This window comes from Theropithecus gelada, chromosome 9 (genome assembly GCF_003255815.1).
Source record: "Theropithecus gelada isolate Dixy chromosome 9, Tgel_1.0, whole genome shotgun sequence".
Classification (NCBI taxonomy): Eukaryota; Metazoa; Chordata; class Mammalia; order Primates; family Cercopithecidae; genus Theropithecus; species Theropithecus gelada.
In genome coordinates, this window is record NC_037677.1 from 113,557,143 (window position 1) to 113,581,673 (window position 24,531).

Consider the following 24,531-nt stretch of genomic DNA (forward strand, 5'->3'; position numbering starts at 1 on the left):
AGTAGTAATTTAAAATGTAATATCTTGGGAATACCTTATTCCCTAAGAGTGCCTTATGAATAAAGCACAATTTTAAATTATATTTGATTGCTAACCTGCCAGATAAATATATTGGAATTTCATCCCTTTGGATGTTCTTAATTCCAATTTTCAACAGCTAAAAAATTATGATGTCAGATAATGTGAAAAATCCAGATTAAAACAGTGAGATATTCTCACCTATTGGACTGGCAAAAACTGAAAACAATCTGATACCGGGAGACAGGAACTCTCACAGACCACTGATGGATGTGTCAATTGGTATAATTACTTTGGAAATAAACTTCTATCAAAATTGAATACATACTTCCTATGACTCAGCAATTCTACTTCTTGGTGTATATACCCAGAGAATCTCTAGTAATATATAACATATAAAAAAATGTTCCACATTTTTAATAATAATACATCATGGTATGTTCATATACTACACCACAGAGCAGTGAAAATGAATGAATAAAGCCGTATGTATCAACACAAATGTTAAAAACCATCATGTTGGCTGGGCGCTGTGGCTCAAGCCTGTAATCCCAGCACTTTGGGAGGCCGAGGCAGGCAATCATGAGGTCGAGATATCAAGACCATCTTTGCCAACATGGTGAAACCCCATACCTACTAAAAATACAAAAATTAGCTGGGCATGGTGGCACATGCCTGTAGTCCCAGCTACTCGGGAGGCTGAGGCAGGAGAATCGCTTGAACCCACGAGGCAGAGGTGGCAGTGAGCCAAGATCACAACACTGCACTCCAGCCTAATGACAGAGCGAGACTTTGTCTAAAAAAAACCAAAAACAACAACAACAACAAAATCATTTTGAATGAGTTGCAGAAGATATATCAGATATATCAAATAATATCTTACATGCACAAAAGCATCTCATATATTTACATATGTTTTATGATACATCTAGTATATATAAAAATATGAAATGAGGCCCGGTACAGTGGCTCATGCCTATAATCCCAGCACTTTGGGAGGCCGAGGTGGGCAGATCACGAGGTCAGGAGATCGAGACCATCCTGGCTAACACAGTGAAACCCCGTCTCTAATAAAAATACAAAAAATTAGCCGGGCGTGGTGGCGGGCGCCTGTAGTCCCAACTACTCAGGAAGCTGAGGCAGGAGAATAGCGTGAACCTGGGAGGTGGAGCTTGCAGTGAGCCAAGATCGTGCCACTGCACTCCAGTCTGGGCAATAGAGAGAGACTCTGTCTCAAAAAACAAAGAATATATGAAATGAGAAGAAATATATAACATTTATGACAGTAGTTGTCTCTTAGGAGACTGGGAGGGGAATGGGATGAGAAATGATGAGAACTTTCAGTTGTATCTGCTGCATTCCTTGTTTCTGAATTTCAAGAGAACAGTTCTGTGCAATGGGTATTTGTTATACTACCCTCTGCCCTTTTCTGTCCTTTCAAAATATTTTAAAAATAACAAAGAAAGAAGCTTGCAGTTCAGTTTTCCCCTTTAGTCGCTAAAGAACCACTGAAATGTCATACTGTCCCTGCTCATATGGGTAAATGTATTCTGGCAAGAGAACATGAAGCAAGTACACAGTGTTAAATTAGCAAATCTGGTTACTAAATCCTGACTCAGGATCCCCCACCCAGTCAAAATGAGTTAGGTCAGACCTAACTTATTTCCTAAAGGAGAAGGCATTTCTTTGACTAAGGTTTTCCTGTGGCAATCCCATCCTCTGTAAAAAATAATAATAATTCTAACACAGTCTGTAGTTCCAGCTTAAACCAACAACATTTATGACTTTTTGGTGTTTAAAATTCTAAATAGTAGAGTTCTAAATTCGCATATAGGCTTTTCTTAGCTCCTTCCTCAACCCAAGGGGACTACATTAGACATCGTAACCCTTAATGATAGGAGACCTCTGGCCAGTGGTTTCAGGAATGTTCCTGTCATTTTCTAGAATGGGCTTCTGTTTGTTCTGGACTTCCCCACCACCCCTACCAGTCTGTCTACCTTCCTCCAACAATGCACAGTATAACATAAGGCACAAAAAGAAACCTAGTTTCCAACTAGGCTCAAACTCCTGAGTCATGATTGCCAAGTGAAATATATCTGGTGCTTTACTTTCAAATTAATTTAATATTTCTTAATCTGGCATATCTGAAAAATGTGAGATGTCTTGTAAAAAACTGTCTTCATTTAAAATCTGGTACTTGGGAGTGTTGCTCCTGACTTAATGTCACTTGGTTCCCTCTATGTAGCTCTCAAAGCTCTACCTAAAGGAATTAGAGGTTTATTCAACTCTTGCTTCAAAGAGCCAGAGTTTTTAGTGAGACTTTGAATGACAAAAGCATTAAACAGGAATGGTGCTCTATCTAGTCAAATCTGAAAAAGGTCACCAGTTGACATCATACACAACCACTAATGTGATGCATGACAATTTTAGGTAGGCTTGTACTAGTTGCCCAGAAGAAAAACATTAGGTCCATGCTCTCTGCTATGAAGGCCCAGGGAGACAAGCTCAGGTTAATAACAGGTCTCAACATCAGTTTTATTCCAACATGCAGGTAGCCCATTTCTACAGTCCAGCTATATGTGTTCACACTAATCCTATGGTTATCATCAGCAGATTCACAAGCTGTCTCCCATCCCCAGCTGTGTTCTATCAGGGGTCTTCATGTTGCTTTGCTTTCTATTTTCTGCAACCACATTATGCTAGAACTGGCAGCCACAGAATTTACCATCTGTTATGCTGAAAGGGGTGTGAGTTGGGGGTGGGGAGAGTCTACACATGCTGCAAATGCAGCTTACTTATTCTGAACCAGAACTGAGCAAAATATGGAGGATGTACGCATTTACTAAAAGCAGAAATCCAAACACCCACTTATTTCATCTTTTTAGGTGAGCCCAGAAAAGAAACTTGCAAATTTTCTCTCATTCTACCAACAGAGGGAAGTCAGCCAGGATTACGGGCCTTTTTGGAAGAATGTTTCATCTTTACACCACACAGAAGCCCCTCACCCATCCCACCCCTTCCTCTACCCTGCTCACGCAGCTGCACCATTTGTAAAAACTGCTTCTTTTTGTGTGAGAATTGCTCATGAAGACTTTGCAATAGCAACAGATGTTCTTGGGCCTACATCACTTAATTATGATGCCCAACGATTCTCTGTAGCTCAAGGCTGGGGTAGAACCCAGTGGCACAACTGCTGGCTCATGTAAGCAAGCTGGATAACATTACATCTACTCTAGAGTCTCTATTTGGCTCTTTATGAAGGGATGAATTGACCGGAGGTTGGCCTTGCTGGTTTTGAAAGCCCTTAATATTAGAAGCCCTGGCTATTTTCCAGATCTCTTCCTTGAACCTCATCCAGGCAGATACCTGGCTTCTGAAACTAAACCAGGATTTCTGAGGATTGGCAGACTGATTTGCAGAGAAATAGCCTTTCCAGTGTGAATTAGTGTCTTCCTTGCACCACCCACTCCCCAAAATGGGCAGCTCAGTTATTCATCCCCCTCTCACATATTCATCCAACTACCATCAACATGAAAATGTCTGCTTCAAAGGGCTCAGCAGAAGTACAGATAACTGATATGGACACCAAGACATCTTTATATTCTGTTGTACGTGTATGTTACGCAAGAAAAACCTCAGCATTCTGAATTGTATCTAACTTCCACTAACATAAATATTCATGCTTGTCTTCTTGGTGCACAAATGCATCAGAGGGTTGCTAGCCTATACATAGGGCAGTTCGGGGCCCAAGAAGTGCATATATGCACTGCATATGCACAATACAAAGATAGGGGACAAGCTATACGTAGGCAAGTACATTACAGTTGACTGAATCAGACTTTTAAGCAAGTATCTACTATAATCATTGAATGTCATTATTTCCTTCCTCTGAGAACTGAACAAATTTATACAGCCTCACACAGCCCAGCCACCATGTCAAACACTGGGCACAATACATGAACACAATAGACAATGTGTTCTCACAAAAACTTATGATCTACCACGAAAGATCAACAAATGAAGTAAGCAATTCATAAGGACGCCCGATATAATGTGAGAAGTACTGCCAAACCAGAACTGAACAAAATATGTACCCATTTCCTAAGGAACATACAGCAGAGGCTACAACGCCACTAAATCTGAAGTTTAACGCTACACCATTTTTCTTGAAGTTCATTAATGTCCAGTTACAACAGTTAAAGATGTAAACATGCCCAGCATCAGAACTGTGTGTAATGTACCTGTTTACCTGTTTGAGAGTCCTCGGCATACAGTGAAAGGACCATCAATTCATTTTTAATAGTAATCAACGATTCTACTGCTCCACCTGTGTAAGTCTGGCTAGCACTGTGCTTTCTGGATTTCTACACTCTTATCCGTGAAGAATACGACACATTAAATCATTCCCACTAGGATGGAATTCCTTTCACTCTCTTTCTCTTTTGGTGTTCTTCTTTCTTCCAATTCAAAGTTCTTTCCCTCCAATTTTCACAGGCAAAAAAGAAGTGGTAGCTGCCCTCAAAGCTGTCTTGCAGCATTCTCCAAATTCTAGGTATTGTGTGTTAGATGGAAACACATGTCATCAGAACAGAGATCCTTGCTCTTTGTTTCTAGATAGATTGCTGTTAATAAGAGACTCATTTTCACTTTCAAACTGCTAAGTAATTACTTTTTCTCTGGCACAACCACTTGCCACTCTGTCTCAAAGAAACTGCATGTATGTGGATGTATTATGCATGAACAGTTAGCATAATGGATGCATATCTTGCTCTTTAAAGTGGCTTCTTTATTTTTTTTTTTTAATAAAATACTTTGGGACCTTCATCTCTGACTATTACACAAGAGGAAGAAATTTCAACAATAGACAACTGAGCCAAGATGCAAACAGTATCATATATCCTGCTTCTTGAAACGTAAGTCTTGGAAAGTGTCTGTCTCATTCTCTTTTCATTCATTGTTCCTGGCAAGCTGACAGAACCGCCTGATGCACTGTTACAGTAGCTCACCCAAACGACTTCTAATCAGCCACTTAAACATTTATGCATTTCAAAACTTGATCTCAGAACATAATACTAAACATAAATACTTACTATTTAAAGGCAGACATTCTTCTATTATACAGATTTCCTTCTTTTTATGCACTCTCCACACACAGCCCCACCCCCACCACTCTGAGAAACGTGAAAGCTATTCCATTCAAAGCTCAATGACGCTTTTCCCCCATATAGGAAAAAAACCCAAACGATTATGACAAAGATCCTGAGTGAGTCATAAGAGAATGCCCTTCAATTGTGGAGGCATGACTAACATTTGAATATGGTGATTGCTACACAAGCAAAGTAAACCATTTTATTTGGTTGACTGCAAAATATATAGTCATCTATTTTTCCATACCCCAAAAATATAAATTTAAAGAGTTGTTCACCTCAGTATGATAGGCTCTTACTTTTTCACATCCTGCTAAGTCCATTTAGAAAATGGGCAAAAAATAATGGAAAGTAGCTAGTAGCACTATTGCCATAATCCCCATTTATCTTGATGTTAAAAAAAAATTCATTGTGTTTACATTTTAAGGCAACCCACACCATTTGCTTATACTCCAATATTTTGATAATAATAAATTTTGCTTGACAAATGTGATACATACATAAAGAAATATGCAGATGTCTTATTATCAAAAAGGCAATAAATTCTGCTTGTGAGACAGAGAAGACTTTGAAAAACCTAAGTGACATTTATTAAGCCAAGCATTAAAGACTAGTAAAAGTTTATCACATGGAAAAGAGTAGGAACCTTGTCTTTTTGTTCTTTGTCCATTGCCCAGCCATGCTCTAGGCAATCACTCAGAGCAGCATAATTGATAGTGGTTATTTGTCAACTTACTTGGGGTCCCCATTAGAGTGGTTTTACTCAAGAGTAGGACCTTCATATATTTTTCTTTATAACCCAGTACTCAGAAGGCATTCAATAAAAAGTTTTCCCTTCAAAAGAGCTTTCCTTATAAAGTCAGATTGACTCCATCCTCAAAGTCACTGATAAAAAACATAAAAGAGTCAGCAGTTTCCCTAAAATGGAAGAACTGCAAAAAAAGAGAAAAGATCCATTAAAACACTGGTCCATTCCCCCTATCCCAAATTTCCTGCTTTTATCCTTGGGATGCATTATGCCAGAATGTATATGTATATATACAAGTACACATATACATATATACACACATATGTGAATGTTTTGACATAAGATCGACTTGGTATTTATATTCAACTTTCAGTTTTTCAACACAAACCAATAGTTGGTAAAGACAAATGACCCAGAAAAGGATCAAGTCTGATAATTTGCTGTGGAAAACTCATGCACTAACAATACAGAATTAGAATAAAGTTAGGACCTTTGTGGAAGAAGAGTCAATAAGCTCCCACTGTTCACCTGCTTCTAAAAGAACATCTTGTTCAGAAGACCCATGTTTGAATCTAGACTCTGCCATTATCTGTGTAACACTGGGAAACTCACTCAAGCCCTGCGGTACTGTTCTCTCCTCTGTGAAATGGAGCGGACACACTGCTGTTTGGAGCATGAGACAGGGATTATGAGAGAGCATGGATGTCCTATAGCCGCTTCTTACTCCATGCAGCCTCTAAACAACTGCTTTCCCTGAAGAGCACCATGTCAGACCACTTGTCCCAACACAAGAGACTCCAAACAGAGCAGGAAAAGATCTTACTAAAGGAATCACATCCACCACCTCCTCCCATTGATAAGGTTCATGGCCTGGTGACAAAGATAGTAGACATGTGGAAGGGAAAAATACCTTGCAATTTTTTTTTTTTTTTGGCTTCCTCTGTTCATTCTAAATTTCCCGACATCGAATTAACCATGGCAAAAGGAGTCTTACTTTAATTTGCTGTCCCTGAACAATTTAACTGCACTCTGGTTTGGGGCCACGAATGAAAGGACGGCCATATGTATTTGCTGATGTCAACTGGACAAAGCTCACCCAGCCAGGCACAAGAGAGTGCTTTCCCAGAGAAAATGCTGTTCTCCATTTACCACCTCCGGAACTAAAACTGCTTTTACTCATTCTACACTCTATAAAAGGCTTTTATTATATGCTTCCCTCCTTTGTAATACAGCCCCCCCTTTTTGAGGAAAAATCTGCAGTAATAAGCAAGCTAGTCTTTTAACAGAAGATAAACAGAGTGCAGTGAACTTAAAACCACTCTACTTTGTTTTACCCAACCACACAGCATTCCATATTGCTTTCATTTCTTTTCTTCCCATTGCTGTTAATAGTTATTTTTAAAGAATTACAACAGAAGCAGGTCAATAATGCCTACAGATGTCATGAAAGTATTAGGCCATACTCTATGCAGAGAAACATGTAAACAGTTAATGGGCTGAGGTAATTTATAATCCTCCTTTTACCAAATGCATTTTACCTACAATTCCACTTGCATAACGGATGATTCACTTAAAACCTCACCGCAGAAAGTGGCTGTCAGTTAAACAACCATCATCTCTACCAACAATAGATGTTTACAGAGCACCTACTATGTATTTTTAGGGCACTGCTAGGTCTACATGTAAGCAAGGATTAAAGAAGAATAAATAAAAAATTTAATCTTCTTCCTCTTACATTATTCATTTGCTTCTATCATCCTTCTTTCTCTATTTTATGAAGACACCTGTTTGCTTTCCCTCCTCTTACCTTCTAGGTTAAGTCAAAGAGTGCTTCTGGATTAACCCCTCCAACTTGCTTTGTTCTTCCCGTGGGTCAGGAGCAGCTATGAAAGAGACTCAATGACTGGTATCATCTCAGCCTCTTTGTTCTCCTAGAGCTGGAAAACAGCTGAGTATCTTAGAGCAAGATGCTCAAGTATCCAGCCTAAGCATTACCAACTAGGTTTACTTTGGAATTTGGGGGCATCAGGAGCCCAGGATCTAAGAACAACCTCCTTACCTGTTTATGTCCTCAGGACAGTTGTGATTTTGCATGGTTACAGGGCTGGAATTAGAAATCTTGCCAAACTACTATTTTCAGCGACTTTCTTATGTGTGTGTGTGTGTGTGTGTGTTTTGAGACAAGATCTCACTCTGCTGCTCTGTATGTGTGTGTGTGTGTGTGTGTATGTGTTTTGAGACAAGATCTCACTCTGCTGCTGCTGCTGTGTGTGTGTTTGTGTGTGTGTGTGTTTTGAGACAAGATCTCACTCTGTTGCCCAGGCTGGAACACAGTGATACAATCACGGCTCACTGCAGCTTCAACCTTTAGGTCTCAAGGGATCCTCCTGCCTCAATCTCCCAAGTAGCTGGGACTACAGGTGCATGCCACCATGCCTGATTAATTTTTTAACTTTTTTGTAAAGATGGGGGTCTCACTATGTTGCCCAGGCTGGTCTTGAATTCCTGGTCTCAAGTGATCCTCCCACCTTAGCCTCCCAAAGTGCTTCTTACCATATCATGTATGTATGCACCAGCCCCTTCTAACATGGATGTTTTTATCACCTCCACCTACTATTCCCTGAATGACCTGATGAAGGCAAGAGAAGAAACTTAGGATTTCACAGAACACCAAGGATTTATTTACAAATGAGCAAAGGAGCCTTAAAACCAGGCGAAAAATAATGATCTAAAAATCCATTATAATCTGCTTTGAACTAGAGTACTTACCATTAGTATCACCAACCATACTACAGCTATATAGGTGGCAAATTAATAGTGAAAAAGTTAAATATAATTCTACAGAGCCCAATAAGGGATCCCAAATATCTCATACGTTTTACAAGTATTTAACTTGCTGCCAGTTTTTATTATAGCTCTTACTCTGAAATTTTAAAATTGAGGTTTCACAATTTATGGCAGTGATGGCTATCTTCTTCCTTAATATTGACTAAGGACCTGTTTTACTAATTTTCGACCAGGGATAGTATGTTCTGAAATATTTGGCCTACCCAACAAAGTAATTTTTTAAAGTAAATTTTGTTTGCATCTAAAACCAAAAATAGGCAGTTGGCTTCCTCTCTATTTTTCATTTGCTATTCAGTCCCTCTACGTTTCTGACCTTAGCCTGTTCCTCCATTTGTCCACTCCCTAAATTTATAAGAAAAAAACCATATATATATGTATTTTTTATTAGCTATATATATTAGCAAGCATTCACAAACCTTAAGATATTTTCAGTGATAAGAAGGATACATTTTGTAAGGTAAGTAGAATTCAATTATTTAACAGTTAAAACAAAACTGACAGAGCCCCTGAAAATATTTACCAGACTTCCCCACCTTCACAGTGGATGCTTCTCAACTTCCGGTGTATTATTCATATAAATAGAAGAAGCAGACATACAAAGATTTATGGAGGTATTGGGGCAAAACACCAATGACTAATTACAAAGAGTTTTCTCCAGGATCCAATGTGTCTAGGTCCCAAAGTACATGTATCAAGCGTTCAATTCCACTGACAGAATCCCAAATCTGACTGTTAGGGGAAAAGTACGATTCCTAGGGACTTGAGTTGCTTGGCCTGGTGCCTTGCTGCACATTTAGCCATGTAGTTAATCTCCCAGAGCTGCACCCACTGTGGCATGCCTGCTATTCTTTACCATCTGGAGCCTGGAGTTGGTATTAGCTTGAACCACACATGCAAGAGAAAAGGGAAGAAAAGAAAAAAAAAACAACCCTCATTCACATTTAACTGAAATTGGTGACTGAACAATGCACTATGCCGCCTAGGCTTTTACACATGTAAGAAAGGGGGGAAAAAAGGGTAAAGTACAAACCTTCTCCTTTGTTTTCTGGTTCTCTGCTCTAAGGTCTTCATATTCGCCTATTGCTAAAAGAAAAAAGGAAAGCAACATTACAACACTGTCAAAAGTTTACTGCAGGGAAACCTGGGGAATCCACCTAACCCCCATTGTCTTCTTACTAGGTTGAGGTAGGGTGGAGAAGAGGCAGCAGAAAAGGGGCTTCTGCTTTTATTTTTTTATTCTGTAGCGACAGGGTCTCACTATGTTGCTCAGCCTGGTCTCAAAACTCCTGGGCTCAAGCGATCCTCCTGCCTTGGCCTCACAACGTGTGATTACAGGCATGAGCCACCAAACCTGGCTGGCCTCCTGCTTTTAACAGTAAGGAAGAAAAAGCAGACGTGAGCCCACCAAATTAAATTTCAGTTCTCCCTAGGTCATTAGGAACACCCACGAGCCAGGTAGTTCTCCCTAGGTCATTAGGAACACCCACGAGCCAGGAGAGGTGACATATGACAAGCGATTTCTCCTTTCTGATGTTCAGCACTTGGTCCTGTGAAAGCATTCGGGCAGGTGTTCCCTGAAGTTCCTCCTAGCACTGTTAGTCCGTGGTACTATAATCAGAGGTTTATTTAGAAAATCCGCCTGTAGAAAGTAGAGTAGGTTTGCACACTCGACTCAATGTCACACGTCTGCTTTATTCACAAGCAAAAAATTTATGAAGGATCCAGCTAAGAACTATTTTCAGATAAGATTGTCAGTCACGACCAGAAATTCAGACTCCTTTCACTAAATGGGGAAGATATGTTAAACTGTTTGGAAATAGTATCCACTACGTAGGGGGCACAGTTGTGTACTTAAAATATTTTATTGACCAAAAAAAAAAACCCTAAATCCCCACATTCATCTTTAATCAAAGCACCATTTTTAGGTATCCCTACAGTTGAGAATATAAAGTTTTGAACACATTAAGTGAGAAGAAAAAGAATGGCCTAAGATCAATGACAGAGCAGAACATCTGAAGTAAGTCTAAAACTGTGGCTCACCCCAGGGCCGGCACCTTGACTGGCACGAGAAAGTCAGTGAATCATCAGGTTGATTTTCTTTTTTTAAGAGACAGGGTCTTATTCTGTCACTTAGGCTGGAGTGCGGTGGCACCATCATAGCTCACTGCAGTTTCGAACTCCCGGGCTCAAAACAATCCTCCCACTTCAGCCTCTTGAGCAGCTGGAACTACAGGCACATGCTACCATGCCCAGCTAAATTTTTAAATTTCTTGTAGAGACGGGGTCTTGCTATTTTGCCCAGGCTGGTCACAATTTGAACTTTTGTCTTTATGGATTTATCTACCAAAAAAAACCCCTCAGTTCTTCTTTTAAGAAAAAAAAAAAAAAAAAAAAAAAAAAACAGAGCTTCCTATTTCTGTGACTAATCTAGAAACAGAAATAAAAAATCTGAAACCAGTGGCTGCAAGAAAATCGCAGATAATCTGGTCCTTAATTCCAGAAATGTACAATTGTAACCACTAGGGCAAAGAACACCCCAGAAACAGATGTTTAACATGGTAAAGCACATGCCTTGTTTTCTCCTCTGGTGATCGAAAGGGTTCAGAATGGCTACTGTGATGGTGGCACCAAAGTCCTAAAATCCAAATTCAAATTGATGAATATTTATGACATTATACCACCAATGTCCAGAAGTTTTATTAGTATACCAGGACCACTTAAACAAGAATTAATGGATAATTTTATTAAAGCCACATCCCAAAAGAATCTTTGAAAATTAGTCCATAAAATAGGTGAATGTGTACATGTAAAGATATAGTTCTTCTGAAAATAATTACATTTACAGTCTGGGCGTGGTGGCTCACGCCTGTAATCCCAACACTTGGGGAGGCCAAGGTGGGCAGATCACTTGAGGTCAGGAGTTCAAGACTAGCCTAGATAACATGGCAAAATCTTGCCTCTACTAAAAGTACAAAAATTAGCCGGGCGTGGTAGCACTTGCCTGTAGTCCCAGATACTTGGGAGGCTGAGGCAGGAGAATCATGTAAACCTGGGAAGCAGAGGTTGCAGTGAGCCAAGAACGTACCACTGCACACTCCAACGTGGGCAACAGAGCAAGACTGTATCTCAAAAAACAAAACAAAACATTTTCAACAGAAAAAGATTTGACTGACCTAGAATGAAGCCCTCTGAACACCAGCTCTTCGTCAGCCCTGCCACACATACCCCAAGAGCTAAGTATAAACTAAATTGTCTTTGGAGGTGAAAAACCAATGAAACATGTCCTTACCTTTTTAACAGAAAGAAACAAGAACTAACTAATAACTTCTAAAAATATTCACTTACACCACCACTGGGTGGTCTATGGCCATGATCCCATATCTTATTACTATATCTTAAATTGTTTCAAAAAATAGATATATAAGTATTCTATTAAGAGACTTTGATTTTAGGTTACTTGACATTTAAAAGTATCTGTAGATGAAGTTGAAAACCAAAATTGATTTAATGTTCTATTATTGGTAAACTGCTTTACAGACATAGAGAATGAACAATAAAGGTTTATAAAACCATGATCTCAGCCAGGTGCAGTGGCTCATGCCTGTAATGCCAGCACTTTGGGAGGCTGAGGCGGGCAGATCATCAGGTCAGGAGTTCGAGACCAGCCTGACCAACATGGTGAAACCCCGTCTCTACTGAAAATACAAAAAAAATTATCTGGGCATGATAGTGCGCACCTGTAATCCCAGCTACTCAGGAGGCTGAGGCAGGAGAATCACTTGATCCCGGGAGGCAGAGGTTGCAGTGAGCCAAGATTGCACCACTGTATTCCAGCCTGGGCAACAGAGCAAGACTCTGTCTCCAAAAAAAAAAAAAAAAAGAAAAAAAAAGAAATAAAAAACCATGATCCTCAATGATCTCATATTGACATTAAGAAATTTTTTCTATTTAAAATATCAGATAATGGTTTTGAAGTCTTTTTTCAAATACCAATACTATTCTTCCATTATACTGCCAATAGAACCCAGATGAAACATTGTAGCATCCCAATTACTGGGTATTTGTGAAAAGAATTAATTAAGAGTCTTTGAACTATCATATTTTAATGAAAATCACAGAAAATATGCTTTCTTGTGACTATGTACAACTTTAAAGTAAGGTATAAGGAAAAGAAAGGAAAGTATGAGAAGAATTCAACCCTTGCTAATAAAACCAAGCTCACTACCATAAACAGCACGTACAGACAGGCACGCACATACACACACGTATGTATCATAGTGGACCCCTAACCCTAACCTCAGCAAAACTGGCAAAAACTGAAGTGATCTATATTATTCAGCTTCTTCTTGGGCAATGTTACGGGGTCACAGAGAAAGCTGCCTTCTTGTTTCAGAACTGGCTTGCAGTCTGAAAATTTTAAAAACTGAGCTTGCACAGCTCAAGTGATTCCATCAGAGACATCCTCCAAATCCTGAACTCGCCAATGCTAAAGAGATTACTCTGGTCAGGTATGGTGGCTCATGCCTGTAATCCCAACACTTTGGGAGGCCAAGGTCGGGGGAATCACTTGAGGTCAGGAGTTCACAACCTGCCCGGACAACATGGTGAAACTACATCTATACCAAAAATACAAAAAAAATTAGCCAGGTGTGGCAGCACATGCCTGTAATCCTAGCTACTCAGGAGGCTTGAGGTGGGAGGATCACTTGAACCCAGGAGGCGGAGGTTGCAGTGAGCCGAGATCATAACACTGCTCTCCAACCTGGGTAACAAAGCAAGACTCTGTCTCAAAAAAAAACAAAAAAACAAAAAAACAAAAACAGATGAATCTAACCAATTCTCGGCATATGAAAGGTACCTGCAGCTTGAGAGCTCAAGAAGACTTCATCTCTCACATTTACAGGTACAGTATATTTCACCGTACTATAAGGTTATATAGGACAGTAATTAAAAAGTGCATCCTAATGACAGCCTGAGCACTTACTGGCTAGAGGACCTTGGGCAAATCAGTGAATCTCTCTGACTCTCATGTTCCTCTTCTGGAAAATAGGAATAATAATTACACATCTCTCATGGTGTTGTTACTAAGAGTAAATGAGTTAACATATGTAAGAGTATTTGGGCATATTAACTGTTCAAAACATGTTAGCCATGGTTATTATTACTGATATAAGTACATCAAATCCTGTGTTTACAACAAAAGAAGTTAGGCTATTCCCTAATGCCCTCAGCCTCAGGCTTACTTTTGTCCTGCATGGCAGACAGGAAACATTTCCAGGGTACTTCTATCCTCCACCAAATAAAGGGAGGGGAAAGGGGGTTAAAGATCAACTGCACACAAAGTGTTGCAGTAAAGAAAGGTGGCAAAGAAGTAAAAGCATTTCTGAGATCTGTACTTGTCAATCCTGGCTACACACTGAAATCACCTGGGGGGCTTTTAAATCATATAGAATCCTTGCCCCTGCTGCTTCAAGATTCTGATTTAACTATTCTGGGGTAGATCCTGGGCATCCAAATAAATAGATAGATAGATAGACAGACAGACAGACACATACATACATACATACATACACACAGATAGACACATACATACATACACACACACACACACACACATATACGTTTAGAAGTGAGAGCCCCAGGTAATTCCAATGTACAGCCAAAGTACGTTGTAACATAACAATATAGAATGGAAGAAAAAGGAAGACGGTGGAGAAAACAAGGAGAAGAGCAGGCAGAGCATGTGTTTCAAGAATCATGCTGGTTTTCTATTTTCTAACTCCTCGACGCCAAGAAAAGTTTTCTTTCCAAGCTGCAAATCATGACATAGCCAGCCCAACAGGCAGCTGAGTAGACTTAGTTGTTTCAGAAATGTGACAACTAAAGTTCATAACTACAAGCCAGTAACACCTCTAGCTAGGGTTAATAAGAATCATGCTTTGTCTGGGATTTTGTCAGTTTTAGCACTGAAAGTTCAGCATCCTAGGAAACCTCCCAGTCCCACGGAGGCTAATCACTCTACCTCTAGCACTCTTTCCAGACCAGTATTTCCAACCAATACTTACCAGACCTGTGTGGTCCAAAATGGTAGCCATTAGCCACAAGCAGCTATTTAAATTTTAATTGATTGAAACTAAAGAAAATGTAAAATTCAGTTCCTCAGTTGCAGAAGTTATATTTCAAGTGCTCGATAGCCACATGTGGCTAGTTAGTGCCATAATGGACAGTGGACACAGAACATTTCCAACATAGCAGCCAGTTCTACCGGCAGTTCTGGGCCGCTCTGTCAAGAGGCTCTACAAGCATCTCAAACTCAACTTTTAGAAAGTGAGCTCCTCAATTTCCCTTCCCTACTCCCTGTATGAAAGGTCTTCTGTCATTGGTGTCATCATCTACCTACCTAGTTCTCAAGATAGTACCTGCAGGATCACCCTTGAGTTCCCACTTTTTTCTCCCTCCAAAGGATCATCAAACTGCTCAAACCTCTAAAAAATATCTCTGCAATCTGCCCTTCCTCTGAAGCTGTTATCTCTGCCCTAACTTAGACACTCAATAATGACAAAACCCTCCTATCTAGTTCTAGCTTCCTTCTATCCCAAGGGCATTCTTTACATAGCAGTTAGTTAACAAAGCAAGCTGGTTATTTCATGTTTAGAAACTTCCAAACACCGTATCCTTACTGCCTGGAATCCCACTCTACTGCTCACTATTCAACCTCAAGGGCCACACCCAAAGTCCCAGTGCTTCCCTAAACCCAATACCTTTCATTCTTAGGTACCTTTGCAAATGTTTTTCCCTCTGCCTGCAAAGGCTTTCCCTACCCCATCTTTCCTATCTCCTCTTTTTCAATGCAATTCAACTGTTACTTCTTCTAAGAAGCCTTCCCCATATACTTCATGCAAAATCAGCAGTTTTATCTTAATATATCATCAGAGTACACTGTTCATATAGCTCTACTAGAGCATCTACATATAACATTATAAATTATGTGTGCACAGGTCTGTTTTCCTGTCATTCTTCCCACCCGATTCACTGCTATATATGTCTTACACTTATATGAATACCAGAGTCCATGCCTATGCTGAATAAATGAATTCAACATGTTGAATATGTTCATATAAATCTGTGAGGCAAAACAATCCAAATATTAACATCCTCATTTTACAAACAGAGACACAAATGCATAGAGAAATCAAATCCCACAATACAGAATGGTAGTGGAAGCACCAATCTACTGACTCCCAGAGTCATTCATCCAAAAAGACATTACTGAGCATTTCTGTGTGCAATGCACTAAAGCACTGGATCAGAAATAATTCCCTTGGTTAAAGACTACATCTTTCTCTCTCCAGATTCTGATATCTAGGATCCTGTCTGACATATAGCTTATTTGATAAACGTGTTAAATGAAGGAAGGAAGAATGGATCTAGGTCTTCACACGAGCAAATCATAGAAGAGCACATACTCTCCTCCCCATGGTAAGAGTCTCTTACATCATATATTGTATCAAGATACTTAATAAAAATGAAGGTTTAAATAGCCATCAAATGTAACCAGAAAACACGACCTCATGACAGCTTCTAATGTAGATTCTCATCCATTCAGTCTGCATCTTTGATACTCAGGGAGCTTTGAGATACCTCTTACTAATGGGGAATGAGGACATGAATCACAAAAGATAGTGTTCAATTACGACATTATTCCCTTCTGTACACATCCCAATGGGTCGTCCTCTTATAGCCAGAGTAGAAAGAGAAGGCATTTGTATCTTACTTGTTAATTAAAGCATTCGAAAAGCCATGGAAAACACTGATAGAAAATCTGATCAAAAAACAAAAGTCACAGATTTCATATCCTGAAAAGAAATTACGGCAAACCAGAAATTTATTCATTACATGGTAAAACACACAGTTCAGTGTTAAGAAATTAATGATACTTAAGAAGTACTCTCAGCAAACTACATTAATGACTTCAAATTAACCAAGAAGAAAGGAAAAAACCTGAGTATCTTTAAAATACACATATAAATCTGATTTCTGGTCTGTCATGTAAGGAGCTTGTAAATCCTCATTCCGTCCTCACAACAAAAAGTAAGAACAAATTGAAAATCAACAACTCTTCCTAAGATCTATCAGATAATTGAAGCCACAGGACAAACCACCATCCCCAAAACGGAAGAGACACATAAGGCAGATAGAAAGGATTATAATTTATGAGAGAAGCAGCCCGGAAGCAGAAACCTCCTTGGGAACCGGTACCTGGTAACTGGTACTGGAAACCCTAAACTGTAATTAAAGAATAGCTGGAGGCTCAGTTTGGACAAGTTTGAGTGTTAAAATTGCCAGGGGGACTCAGCCTTAGAGGGGCCTAAACTTTTGTGAGTTTCACCTCCAGGATCACTACTAGATGCTCAAAGTGAAAATTTTCCCTACTACTCTGGCAGGTGGCACAGAAAAGTAGCCACTACTGACAGAGTGCAGTGGCTCACACCTGTAATCCAGCACTTTGGGAGGCCGAGGCAGGAGAATCATTTGAGCTCAGGAGTTTGAGGCCGGCCTGGGCAACATAGCGAAACCCAGTGTGTGTATGTGTGTGTGTGTATATATATATATATATATATATATATATATTTTTTTTTTTTTTTTTTTTTTTTTGAGACAGAGTCTCACTCTGTCACCCAGGCTGGAGTGCAGTGGTGTGGTGCAATCTCGGCTCACTGCAACTTCTGCCTTCCGGGTTCAAGCAATTCTCCTGCGTCAGCCTCCTAAGTAACTGGGATTACAGGCATGCACCACCACGCCCAGCATTTTTAGTAGAGACGGGGTTTCACCATGTTGGTCAGGCTGGTCTTGAATTCCTGACCTCATGATCCACCCGCCCTGGCCTCCTAAAGTGCTGGGATTACAGGCGTGAGCCACTACGCCCGGCCTATTTTTTTAAAAGGAAAATAAGGTAGCCTCTATGAAATATGCCCAAAGCATTCTTTTCCTCTAAACAATGTCTGTCCTCAAAAGAAACTATCTTACCAGAGTCTAACAGACTTGGTGGAAGGCAAACACCCAACGCCAGCCCCCACTAGCCTTCTTGTCTCATCGAAGAGGTAAATAAAACAAAACTGAGAACTTGTAAAGGTCACATCCTAGGGACACGGGGTCACTAAGAGCTAATCATAAAACTATGATCTAATCACAGAACTACAGAACACTTCCCTTCCATACGTTACCACCACATTAATGTTTGCACAACTTGATTCCTAATTGCTAAAACTTGGGAACAAACAAGATAGGTGAATGGATAAACAAACTGTGGTACATCCAGACAATGGAACAGTATCCGGTGTTAAGAAGTAGTTGGTGTTAAGAAGTGGTAAGTAAACTATGAAGCCACAAAAAAAGACAAGGAAAAAAACTTAACTGTATATTGCTAAGTGAAAAGGGTCAGTCTAAAAAGGCTACACACATATCATATGATTCCAATTATATGACATTCTGCAAAAGGCAAAACTATGGAGACAATTAAAAGATCAGTGGGAGGTTAGACGCAGTGGCTCACACCTGTAATCCCACACTTTGGGAGGCCAAGGCGAGTGGATCACGAGGTCAGGAGATCGAGACCATCCTGGCCAACATGGTAAAACCCTGTCTCTACTAAAAAAACAAAAATTAGCCGGGAGAGGTGGCATGTGCCTATAGTCCCAGCTACTAGGGAGGCTGAGGCAGGAGAATCACTTGAATCCAGGAGGTGGAGTTGCAGTGAGCCAAGGGTTTGTAGTTAAAAAGGAAGGGTTGAACAGGTAGAACACATGACATCTTTAGAGCAGTGGTTCTGTACTGTAATGGTGAATACATGTGACATCTATTTGTCCAAACCCATAGAATGTACAAGACAAAAAGTGAACCTTAATGTAAATTATGGATTTTAGTTAATAATAATGTATCAATTCTGGCCCAACAATTCTAACAAAGGTAGATTAATTAAAGCAATATGTTAATAACAGTAGAAATGAGAGTAGGAAAAGGTGAAGAGGTATGTGAACATTCTCTGTACTTTTGGCTCAATTTTCTGTAAACCTAAACTTCTAAAAAAAAAAGTCTTATTTATTTAAAAAGCTAATAACGCACACACAGACACAATCACATGCAAATTTGTGCCACAGAGGATTTGAAATTGAATCAAGTCTAAAGGGTCTTGATATAGCAGTATGCTTCATGGTACCATAGAAAAATTTCAGAATTCATGGGTGGGCTTATTTTACTTATTTTATTTTATATTTTTATTTTATTATTTTATATTTTCTTTTACTTATTTTTTATTTTATATTTTATTTTATTTTACTTATATATTATTTACTTATTTTATTATTATTTTTGAGACAGGGTGTCACTCTGTCACCCAGGCTGGAGTGGAGTGACATGATTACAGCTCAATGTAACCCCAAACTCCTAGGCTCAAGCAATCCTTTTGCCTCAGTCTCTCCAGTTACAGATGCATACCACCATGCCCAGCTGACCTTCTATTTTTATTTTTTGTAGGGAGGGGTTCTTGTTACGTTGCCAAGGCTGGTTGTACTCGTGGCCTCAAGCAATACACCTACCTCAGCCTTCCAAAGCACTGGGATTATACGCATGGGATTATAGGCATCAACCATCATGCCTAGCCCAGAATTCATGTTTTAGTGTTTAAAATGATAAGCAGGCACAGTATGCAATCAATAAAAGTGTCTTCCTTCTACATCTTGAGGCAAAGCTTAGCTGTGTAACAGTCTTACAGAATAAAATTGAAAGCACAACAAAGTTTAAAATACATACTTTTTGGATCCCACAATTCCATTTTCAAGAATTTTTCCTGTACCCCCAAAATCCATATAATTATTATATCGATTTTTTTAAAAAAGTATTTTTTAAATGAATGTTTCCTACAGCTGCACTTAAAATACATGTGTATAAGAATGTAAGCAGAATTATTATATTTAGTAAACTTCACTTTTGTTTCAGATTTACAGTAAAACTGCAAAGATAGAGCAATATCTTACATTAGTATAGTGCATTTACTAAAATTAATGGACCAATATTGATACACTGCTATGAAGTAAAGTCCTTATTTTGTTCAGACTTCCTTAGTTTTTACTTGATGACCTTTTCTGTTCTAGGATCCCATCTGGGATACTACATTACATTTAGCTATTATATATACTGCAAAACAAACAATATATCTCCTTAAAATATGAAGGACTGGGGAGAACTGAAGATAATTAGGATATAGGGGAGCTCTCTACCTTTCCTCTGCCTAAAAGCAGGACAGAGAATTACAAAAACAAAAGGTCTTTCTATCCTCCCCCTTGTTCCTGCCTAAAAACAGGATGTAAATTTTCCTTTACAACCCGTATCAGCTCAGAGATGGCACCAGAGGAATCCGCAAGCAGACTTTGCCCCATTAGCTTCCCCATACCTTTACCTTCCCCATACATTTACCTTCCCCATACATTTTCACACCCTTGGAAGCCTGGGACTGCTTTCCTTTGTCCTATCACTTCTCTAAAATGAATTGTTCTTTGTTGAAGGTGATAATAAAAACCAGAGTTTTAAGCCACTACTTGGAGTTACTTTTTGGCCTCGGGATGTGCATTGTATCTGTTAATAAACTTGCTGTCCCTTGTTAATTTGTCTTTTGTTACAGGAGTCTGTCCCAATTACCAACCTATGAGGACTGAGGAAAATGTAATTTTTTCTCCCCTTCATTTTGGCATAGTTGGCGGATATTCTGAGCCACTTCACTCGCTCTGGGACCTGCAGACACAATCCTGGGAGAACAGAACAGGTAGAAGCTGGTAGGAAAAGAATATTCTTACAAAGGCAGCTCTCCCAAGTCTCTACCTGTAGTGCCTGGTCAACAGGGGAAAGTAAAAATGTTTCCTTGTTCCTTCCTTTCCAAATTCAGATTGGCAGGAAAAAAACATTTGAAATTAAAAAAGAAAAAAAATTGTTCTTTGAATTTGTGACTCCTGTAGATTTGGTTTGGGTACATATTGATGACTGATCTTTAGCCACCCAGAAAAGGCCTTTGTTTTCCTTGTCTCTTTTTTTTTTTTTTTTTTCTTTTTTTGGTGTGGTTTGTCATAAAAAGGAAAATCATAAGAAGATTCTCCTTCCATCTTGCTGTATGTTTTGAGAGCTTAGCTTTTGCAACAAGCAAGGTTTTTCTCTCTGGTCTCCACCAGTCCCAGGGGCACGAATTGTCAGATTTGTATCAGCAGCAGCTATCCAGCTGGCTAGGAGTCTAAAACATGTTTGTCCAGCCATTCCAGCTCTCAAGGAACATTCTCTTAATTGTCTTAACATTCACTGCCTTGTTAACAATGAGGGTCTTCGCTTTCTTAGGCTGTGGTTGGATGAAACTGGATCTTGAGGGGAACTGCATCTTTTTCATCCTACCCTCTTTGGAATGTAATTCTTGCATCTATGGTTTTAAGCCATAAAGAGGCTTATTGTTAGCAAACCCCCAAACACACCCCATGGGCAGCTTCTGTTTTTCTGTTTGTCTTAGTGACTACTGTCTCTTTTTGTCTTCCATCTCTTGGTGGCACACAGGTTATTGGGCCTTTCTTCCTTCTACCTGTCTTTTGGGAGTGGTGTGGCTCTTGGAAGGGCTGCATCTTCTACACTCCCTCTTTGAAGACGTTGGTTAAAGCCTTAAAGGGCTTCTTGGTTTTAGTCTCATGCATGGTTGTAGTTTTGGTCTTGAGTCACTTGTAATATATAACTTTGGTATAGAATTTTGGTTTACATTTGTTTCTTAGTCTATCTGGGTTGCTATAAATGAATACCCGAAGCTGGGTCATTTGTAAAGAAGTTTATTTGGCCCATGGTTCTGCAGGCTGTACAAGGAACATGGCATCAGCATCTGTTTCTGTTCCGGCTGCTTCCACCCCTGGCAGAAGGTGAAGGGAACCAGGCGTGTGGAACGATCATATGGTGAGAGAGGAAAGCAGGAGAGAAGGGAAAGGTGTTATGCACTTTTAAACAAGGAGCTCTCAGGGGAACTCTCAGGGAGGCTAGTAGACAACTCTTCTAGCTTCATTACTCATTGCTACAAGGTACTAAAAAGTAGGCATTACTAGGACAAAAGCACCTGGCCATTCATGAGGGATCCAGCCCCATGACCCAAACACCTCCGATTAAGGTCTCACCTCCAACATTAGGGAATCAAATTTCAACATGAGATTTTGGGGGACAAATATCCAAACTTCCAAACTATAGAAATTTGCCTGTTTCTTTCTCTCCTAAGCTAAAATGGAACTATACTTTCGGGGGAAAAAATGATTTATTAAAACACTGCAGGCCAGGCACTATGGCTCACGTCTGTAATCCCAGCACTTTGGGAGGCCAAGACAGGCTGACTGCTTGAAATCAGGAGTTCAAGACCAGCCTGAGCAGCATGGTGAAACCCTGTCTGTACAAAAAATACCAATATTAGCCAGGCATAGTGGCACACACCTGTAGTTCCAGCTACTCGGGAGGCTGAGGTGGGAGGATGGTTGGAGCTCAAGAGGTTGAGGCTGCAGTGAGTCATGATCATGCCACTGCACTCCAGCCTGGGTGACAGAGCCAGATGCTGTCTCAAAAAACAAAAAACAAAAGAAAACAAACAAAAAAAAATTCCAAAGGCAAATAGCACTAAAGTTGAAACAGAAGTCTTTTTATTTCTATCTCAGTTGGAAATCCCCCTGATAACACAAGTTAAAGATAATGCAATTAGATAAACAAGTCAGTCCATTGATATGCAGACTGCAACCGAAACTCTCTGAGGAATTAAAAACAACCCTCCATGTCTTGCAAATTGTTTACAAAAATAGGATGTGCCTCTAAAAGCAATTCAAAGCCCACTTATTCTAACTAACCCCAAATCTCACCTATTCATCTCAGGATGCTAGCAAATGCTGTACAACATCAGGACATTGAAATCAGTACTGTCCTGCACTTAAGAAAAAGAAGGAAAAGCTGAAATACTAATTACCCTAGGCCTCTAGTAGGCAAATAAGCCCCCCAAACTCTTGTTTTATAGATGTCTGTGGTCAGAAGTTGGCTTAATTGAAAGTGTTATTCAGATTACAATGCATTTTTGAGGCCTCTTTGTTGTATTGGATCCAACTGTCATTTATAAATTAGTGAGTTTTATATTATTATACGATCTTATGGCTGAACATTTAAATGAAAGCTGTAATATCTTTTTTGTATTTTTTACGTGTACATGTTTTCTTTCCTCTTTCTTTTTTTTTTTTTTTTTTTTTTTCTTTTTTGAGGCGGAGTCTCGCACTATTGCCCAGGATAGAGTGCAGTGGTGTGATCTCGGCTCACTGCAACTTCCGCCTCACTGGTTGAAGTGATTGTCCTGCCTCAGCCTCCAGAGTAGCCGGGACTTCAGGCACGTGCCACCACGCCTGGCTAATTTTTTGTAGTTTTAGTAGAGACGGGGTTTCACCATGTTAGCCGGGATGGTCTCCATCTCCTGACCTCGTGATCTGCCCGCCTTGGCCTCCCAAAGTGCTGGGATTACAGGCGTGAGCCGCCGTGCGCCGGCCTGTATACATGTTTTCATATATGTCACTGGTTGTTTTTACATGGTTATAAAATGCTTTCGGCCAGGCACGGTGCCTCACACCTGTTAGTAATCCCAGCACTTTGGGAGGCCGAGGCGGGCGGATGGAGGCCGAGGCGGGTGGATCATGAGGTCATGAGATCGAGACCATCCTGGCTAACATGGTGAAACCCCATCTCTACTAAAAAAAAATACAAAAATTAACCAGGCGTGGTGGCGGGCGCTGTAGTCCCAGCTACTCCGGAGACCGAGGGAGGAGAATGGCGGGAGTCCAGGAGCCAGAGCTTGCCCTGAGCCAAGATCACACCACTGCACTCCAGCCTGGGCAACAGAGCGAGACTCGGTCTCAAAAAAATAAAATAAAATAAAATAAAATAAAATAAAATTTAATTTAAAAATTTTTTAAATGCTTTCAAGAAATTTCACATTGGCTTAAAGATAAATGAGCAGTCATAAATTAAATTTACTTAAAGCTCCTAAGATTTAGAAACTAACCCAAATACTTTTCAGGTTCATGTGACTTGGGCAAATAAGACTAGTTTAATAGTGTTAGTTTAGTGAAAACAACTATGTCTTCTAAGTTACAAGAAAAAAATACCACATATAATTAACTTTAGAGTTCCTGCTTGGGTAGTAACTACCTAACTTATACGTGCTATAAAATGGATAAGAGAAAAATAACCTGAGATGATCCCTAGCTTTGACTGTCTCATAAAATTTTCCAAGCATAACTATTAAAATGAGTGAATTAAACAAATCAGATATAGCAGGGTAAGAGTTTATACAGGTAGTTTTAAAATAATATATTTTATAATATGTTTACTTACAAAGGTTTCACAATCTCTTTGGTTACCACATTCTTAGAGTTTTGTGAAATTAAATTAAATGATGAATAGTCACTGAGTATATCGATCATTTTCAAGTAAGATAAAATGTTTAAACATTAATTGCTAAATATAAATTTAAGTTTATCTACTTTTGGCTTCTCATTGCAAAGAAACTAAAGATATCTGAGTCTGTTAGCAAGTTTTAAAAATTATACTTTGAGGAAACACGTATTTCTAAGATATTATAAAGTGGTATTAGTCTATGGAACGCTGGTTCAAAATTCCTAAGGATTAAAACTCTAATATATGTAATTAAGGCTACTAGAAATAAGAGGAACAATTCTGTAT

General features: G+C 39.5%; 1 protein-coding gene across 5 annotated transcripts in view; it reads right to left on the reverse strand.

The window, feature by feature from the left end:
- Positions 1 to 24,531, reverse strand: part of SHTN1 (shootin 1) — a 120,563-nt gene that overhangs the window by 84,487 nt on the left and 11,545 nt on the right. For 3 of the 5 annotated variants that reach the window (XM_025395605.1, XM_025395609.1, XM_025395608.1), the window contains exon 2: positions 9,791 to 9,843. The exons of 1 other annotated variant lie outside the window; for it this stretch is intronic. In XM_025395605.1, the coding sequence (XP_025251390.1) occupies positions 9,791 to 9,843 (53 nt within the window). Of the gene's footprint in view, positions 1 to 4,267; positions 4,583 to 9,790; positions 9,844 to 24,531 lie in introns of those variants that run through there. One more of the 5 variants, XM_025395606.1, reaches the window with a different exon arrangement.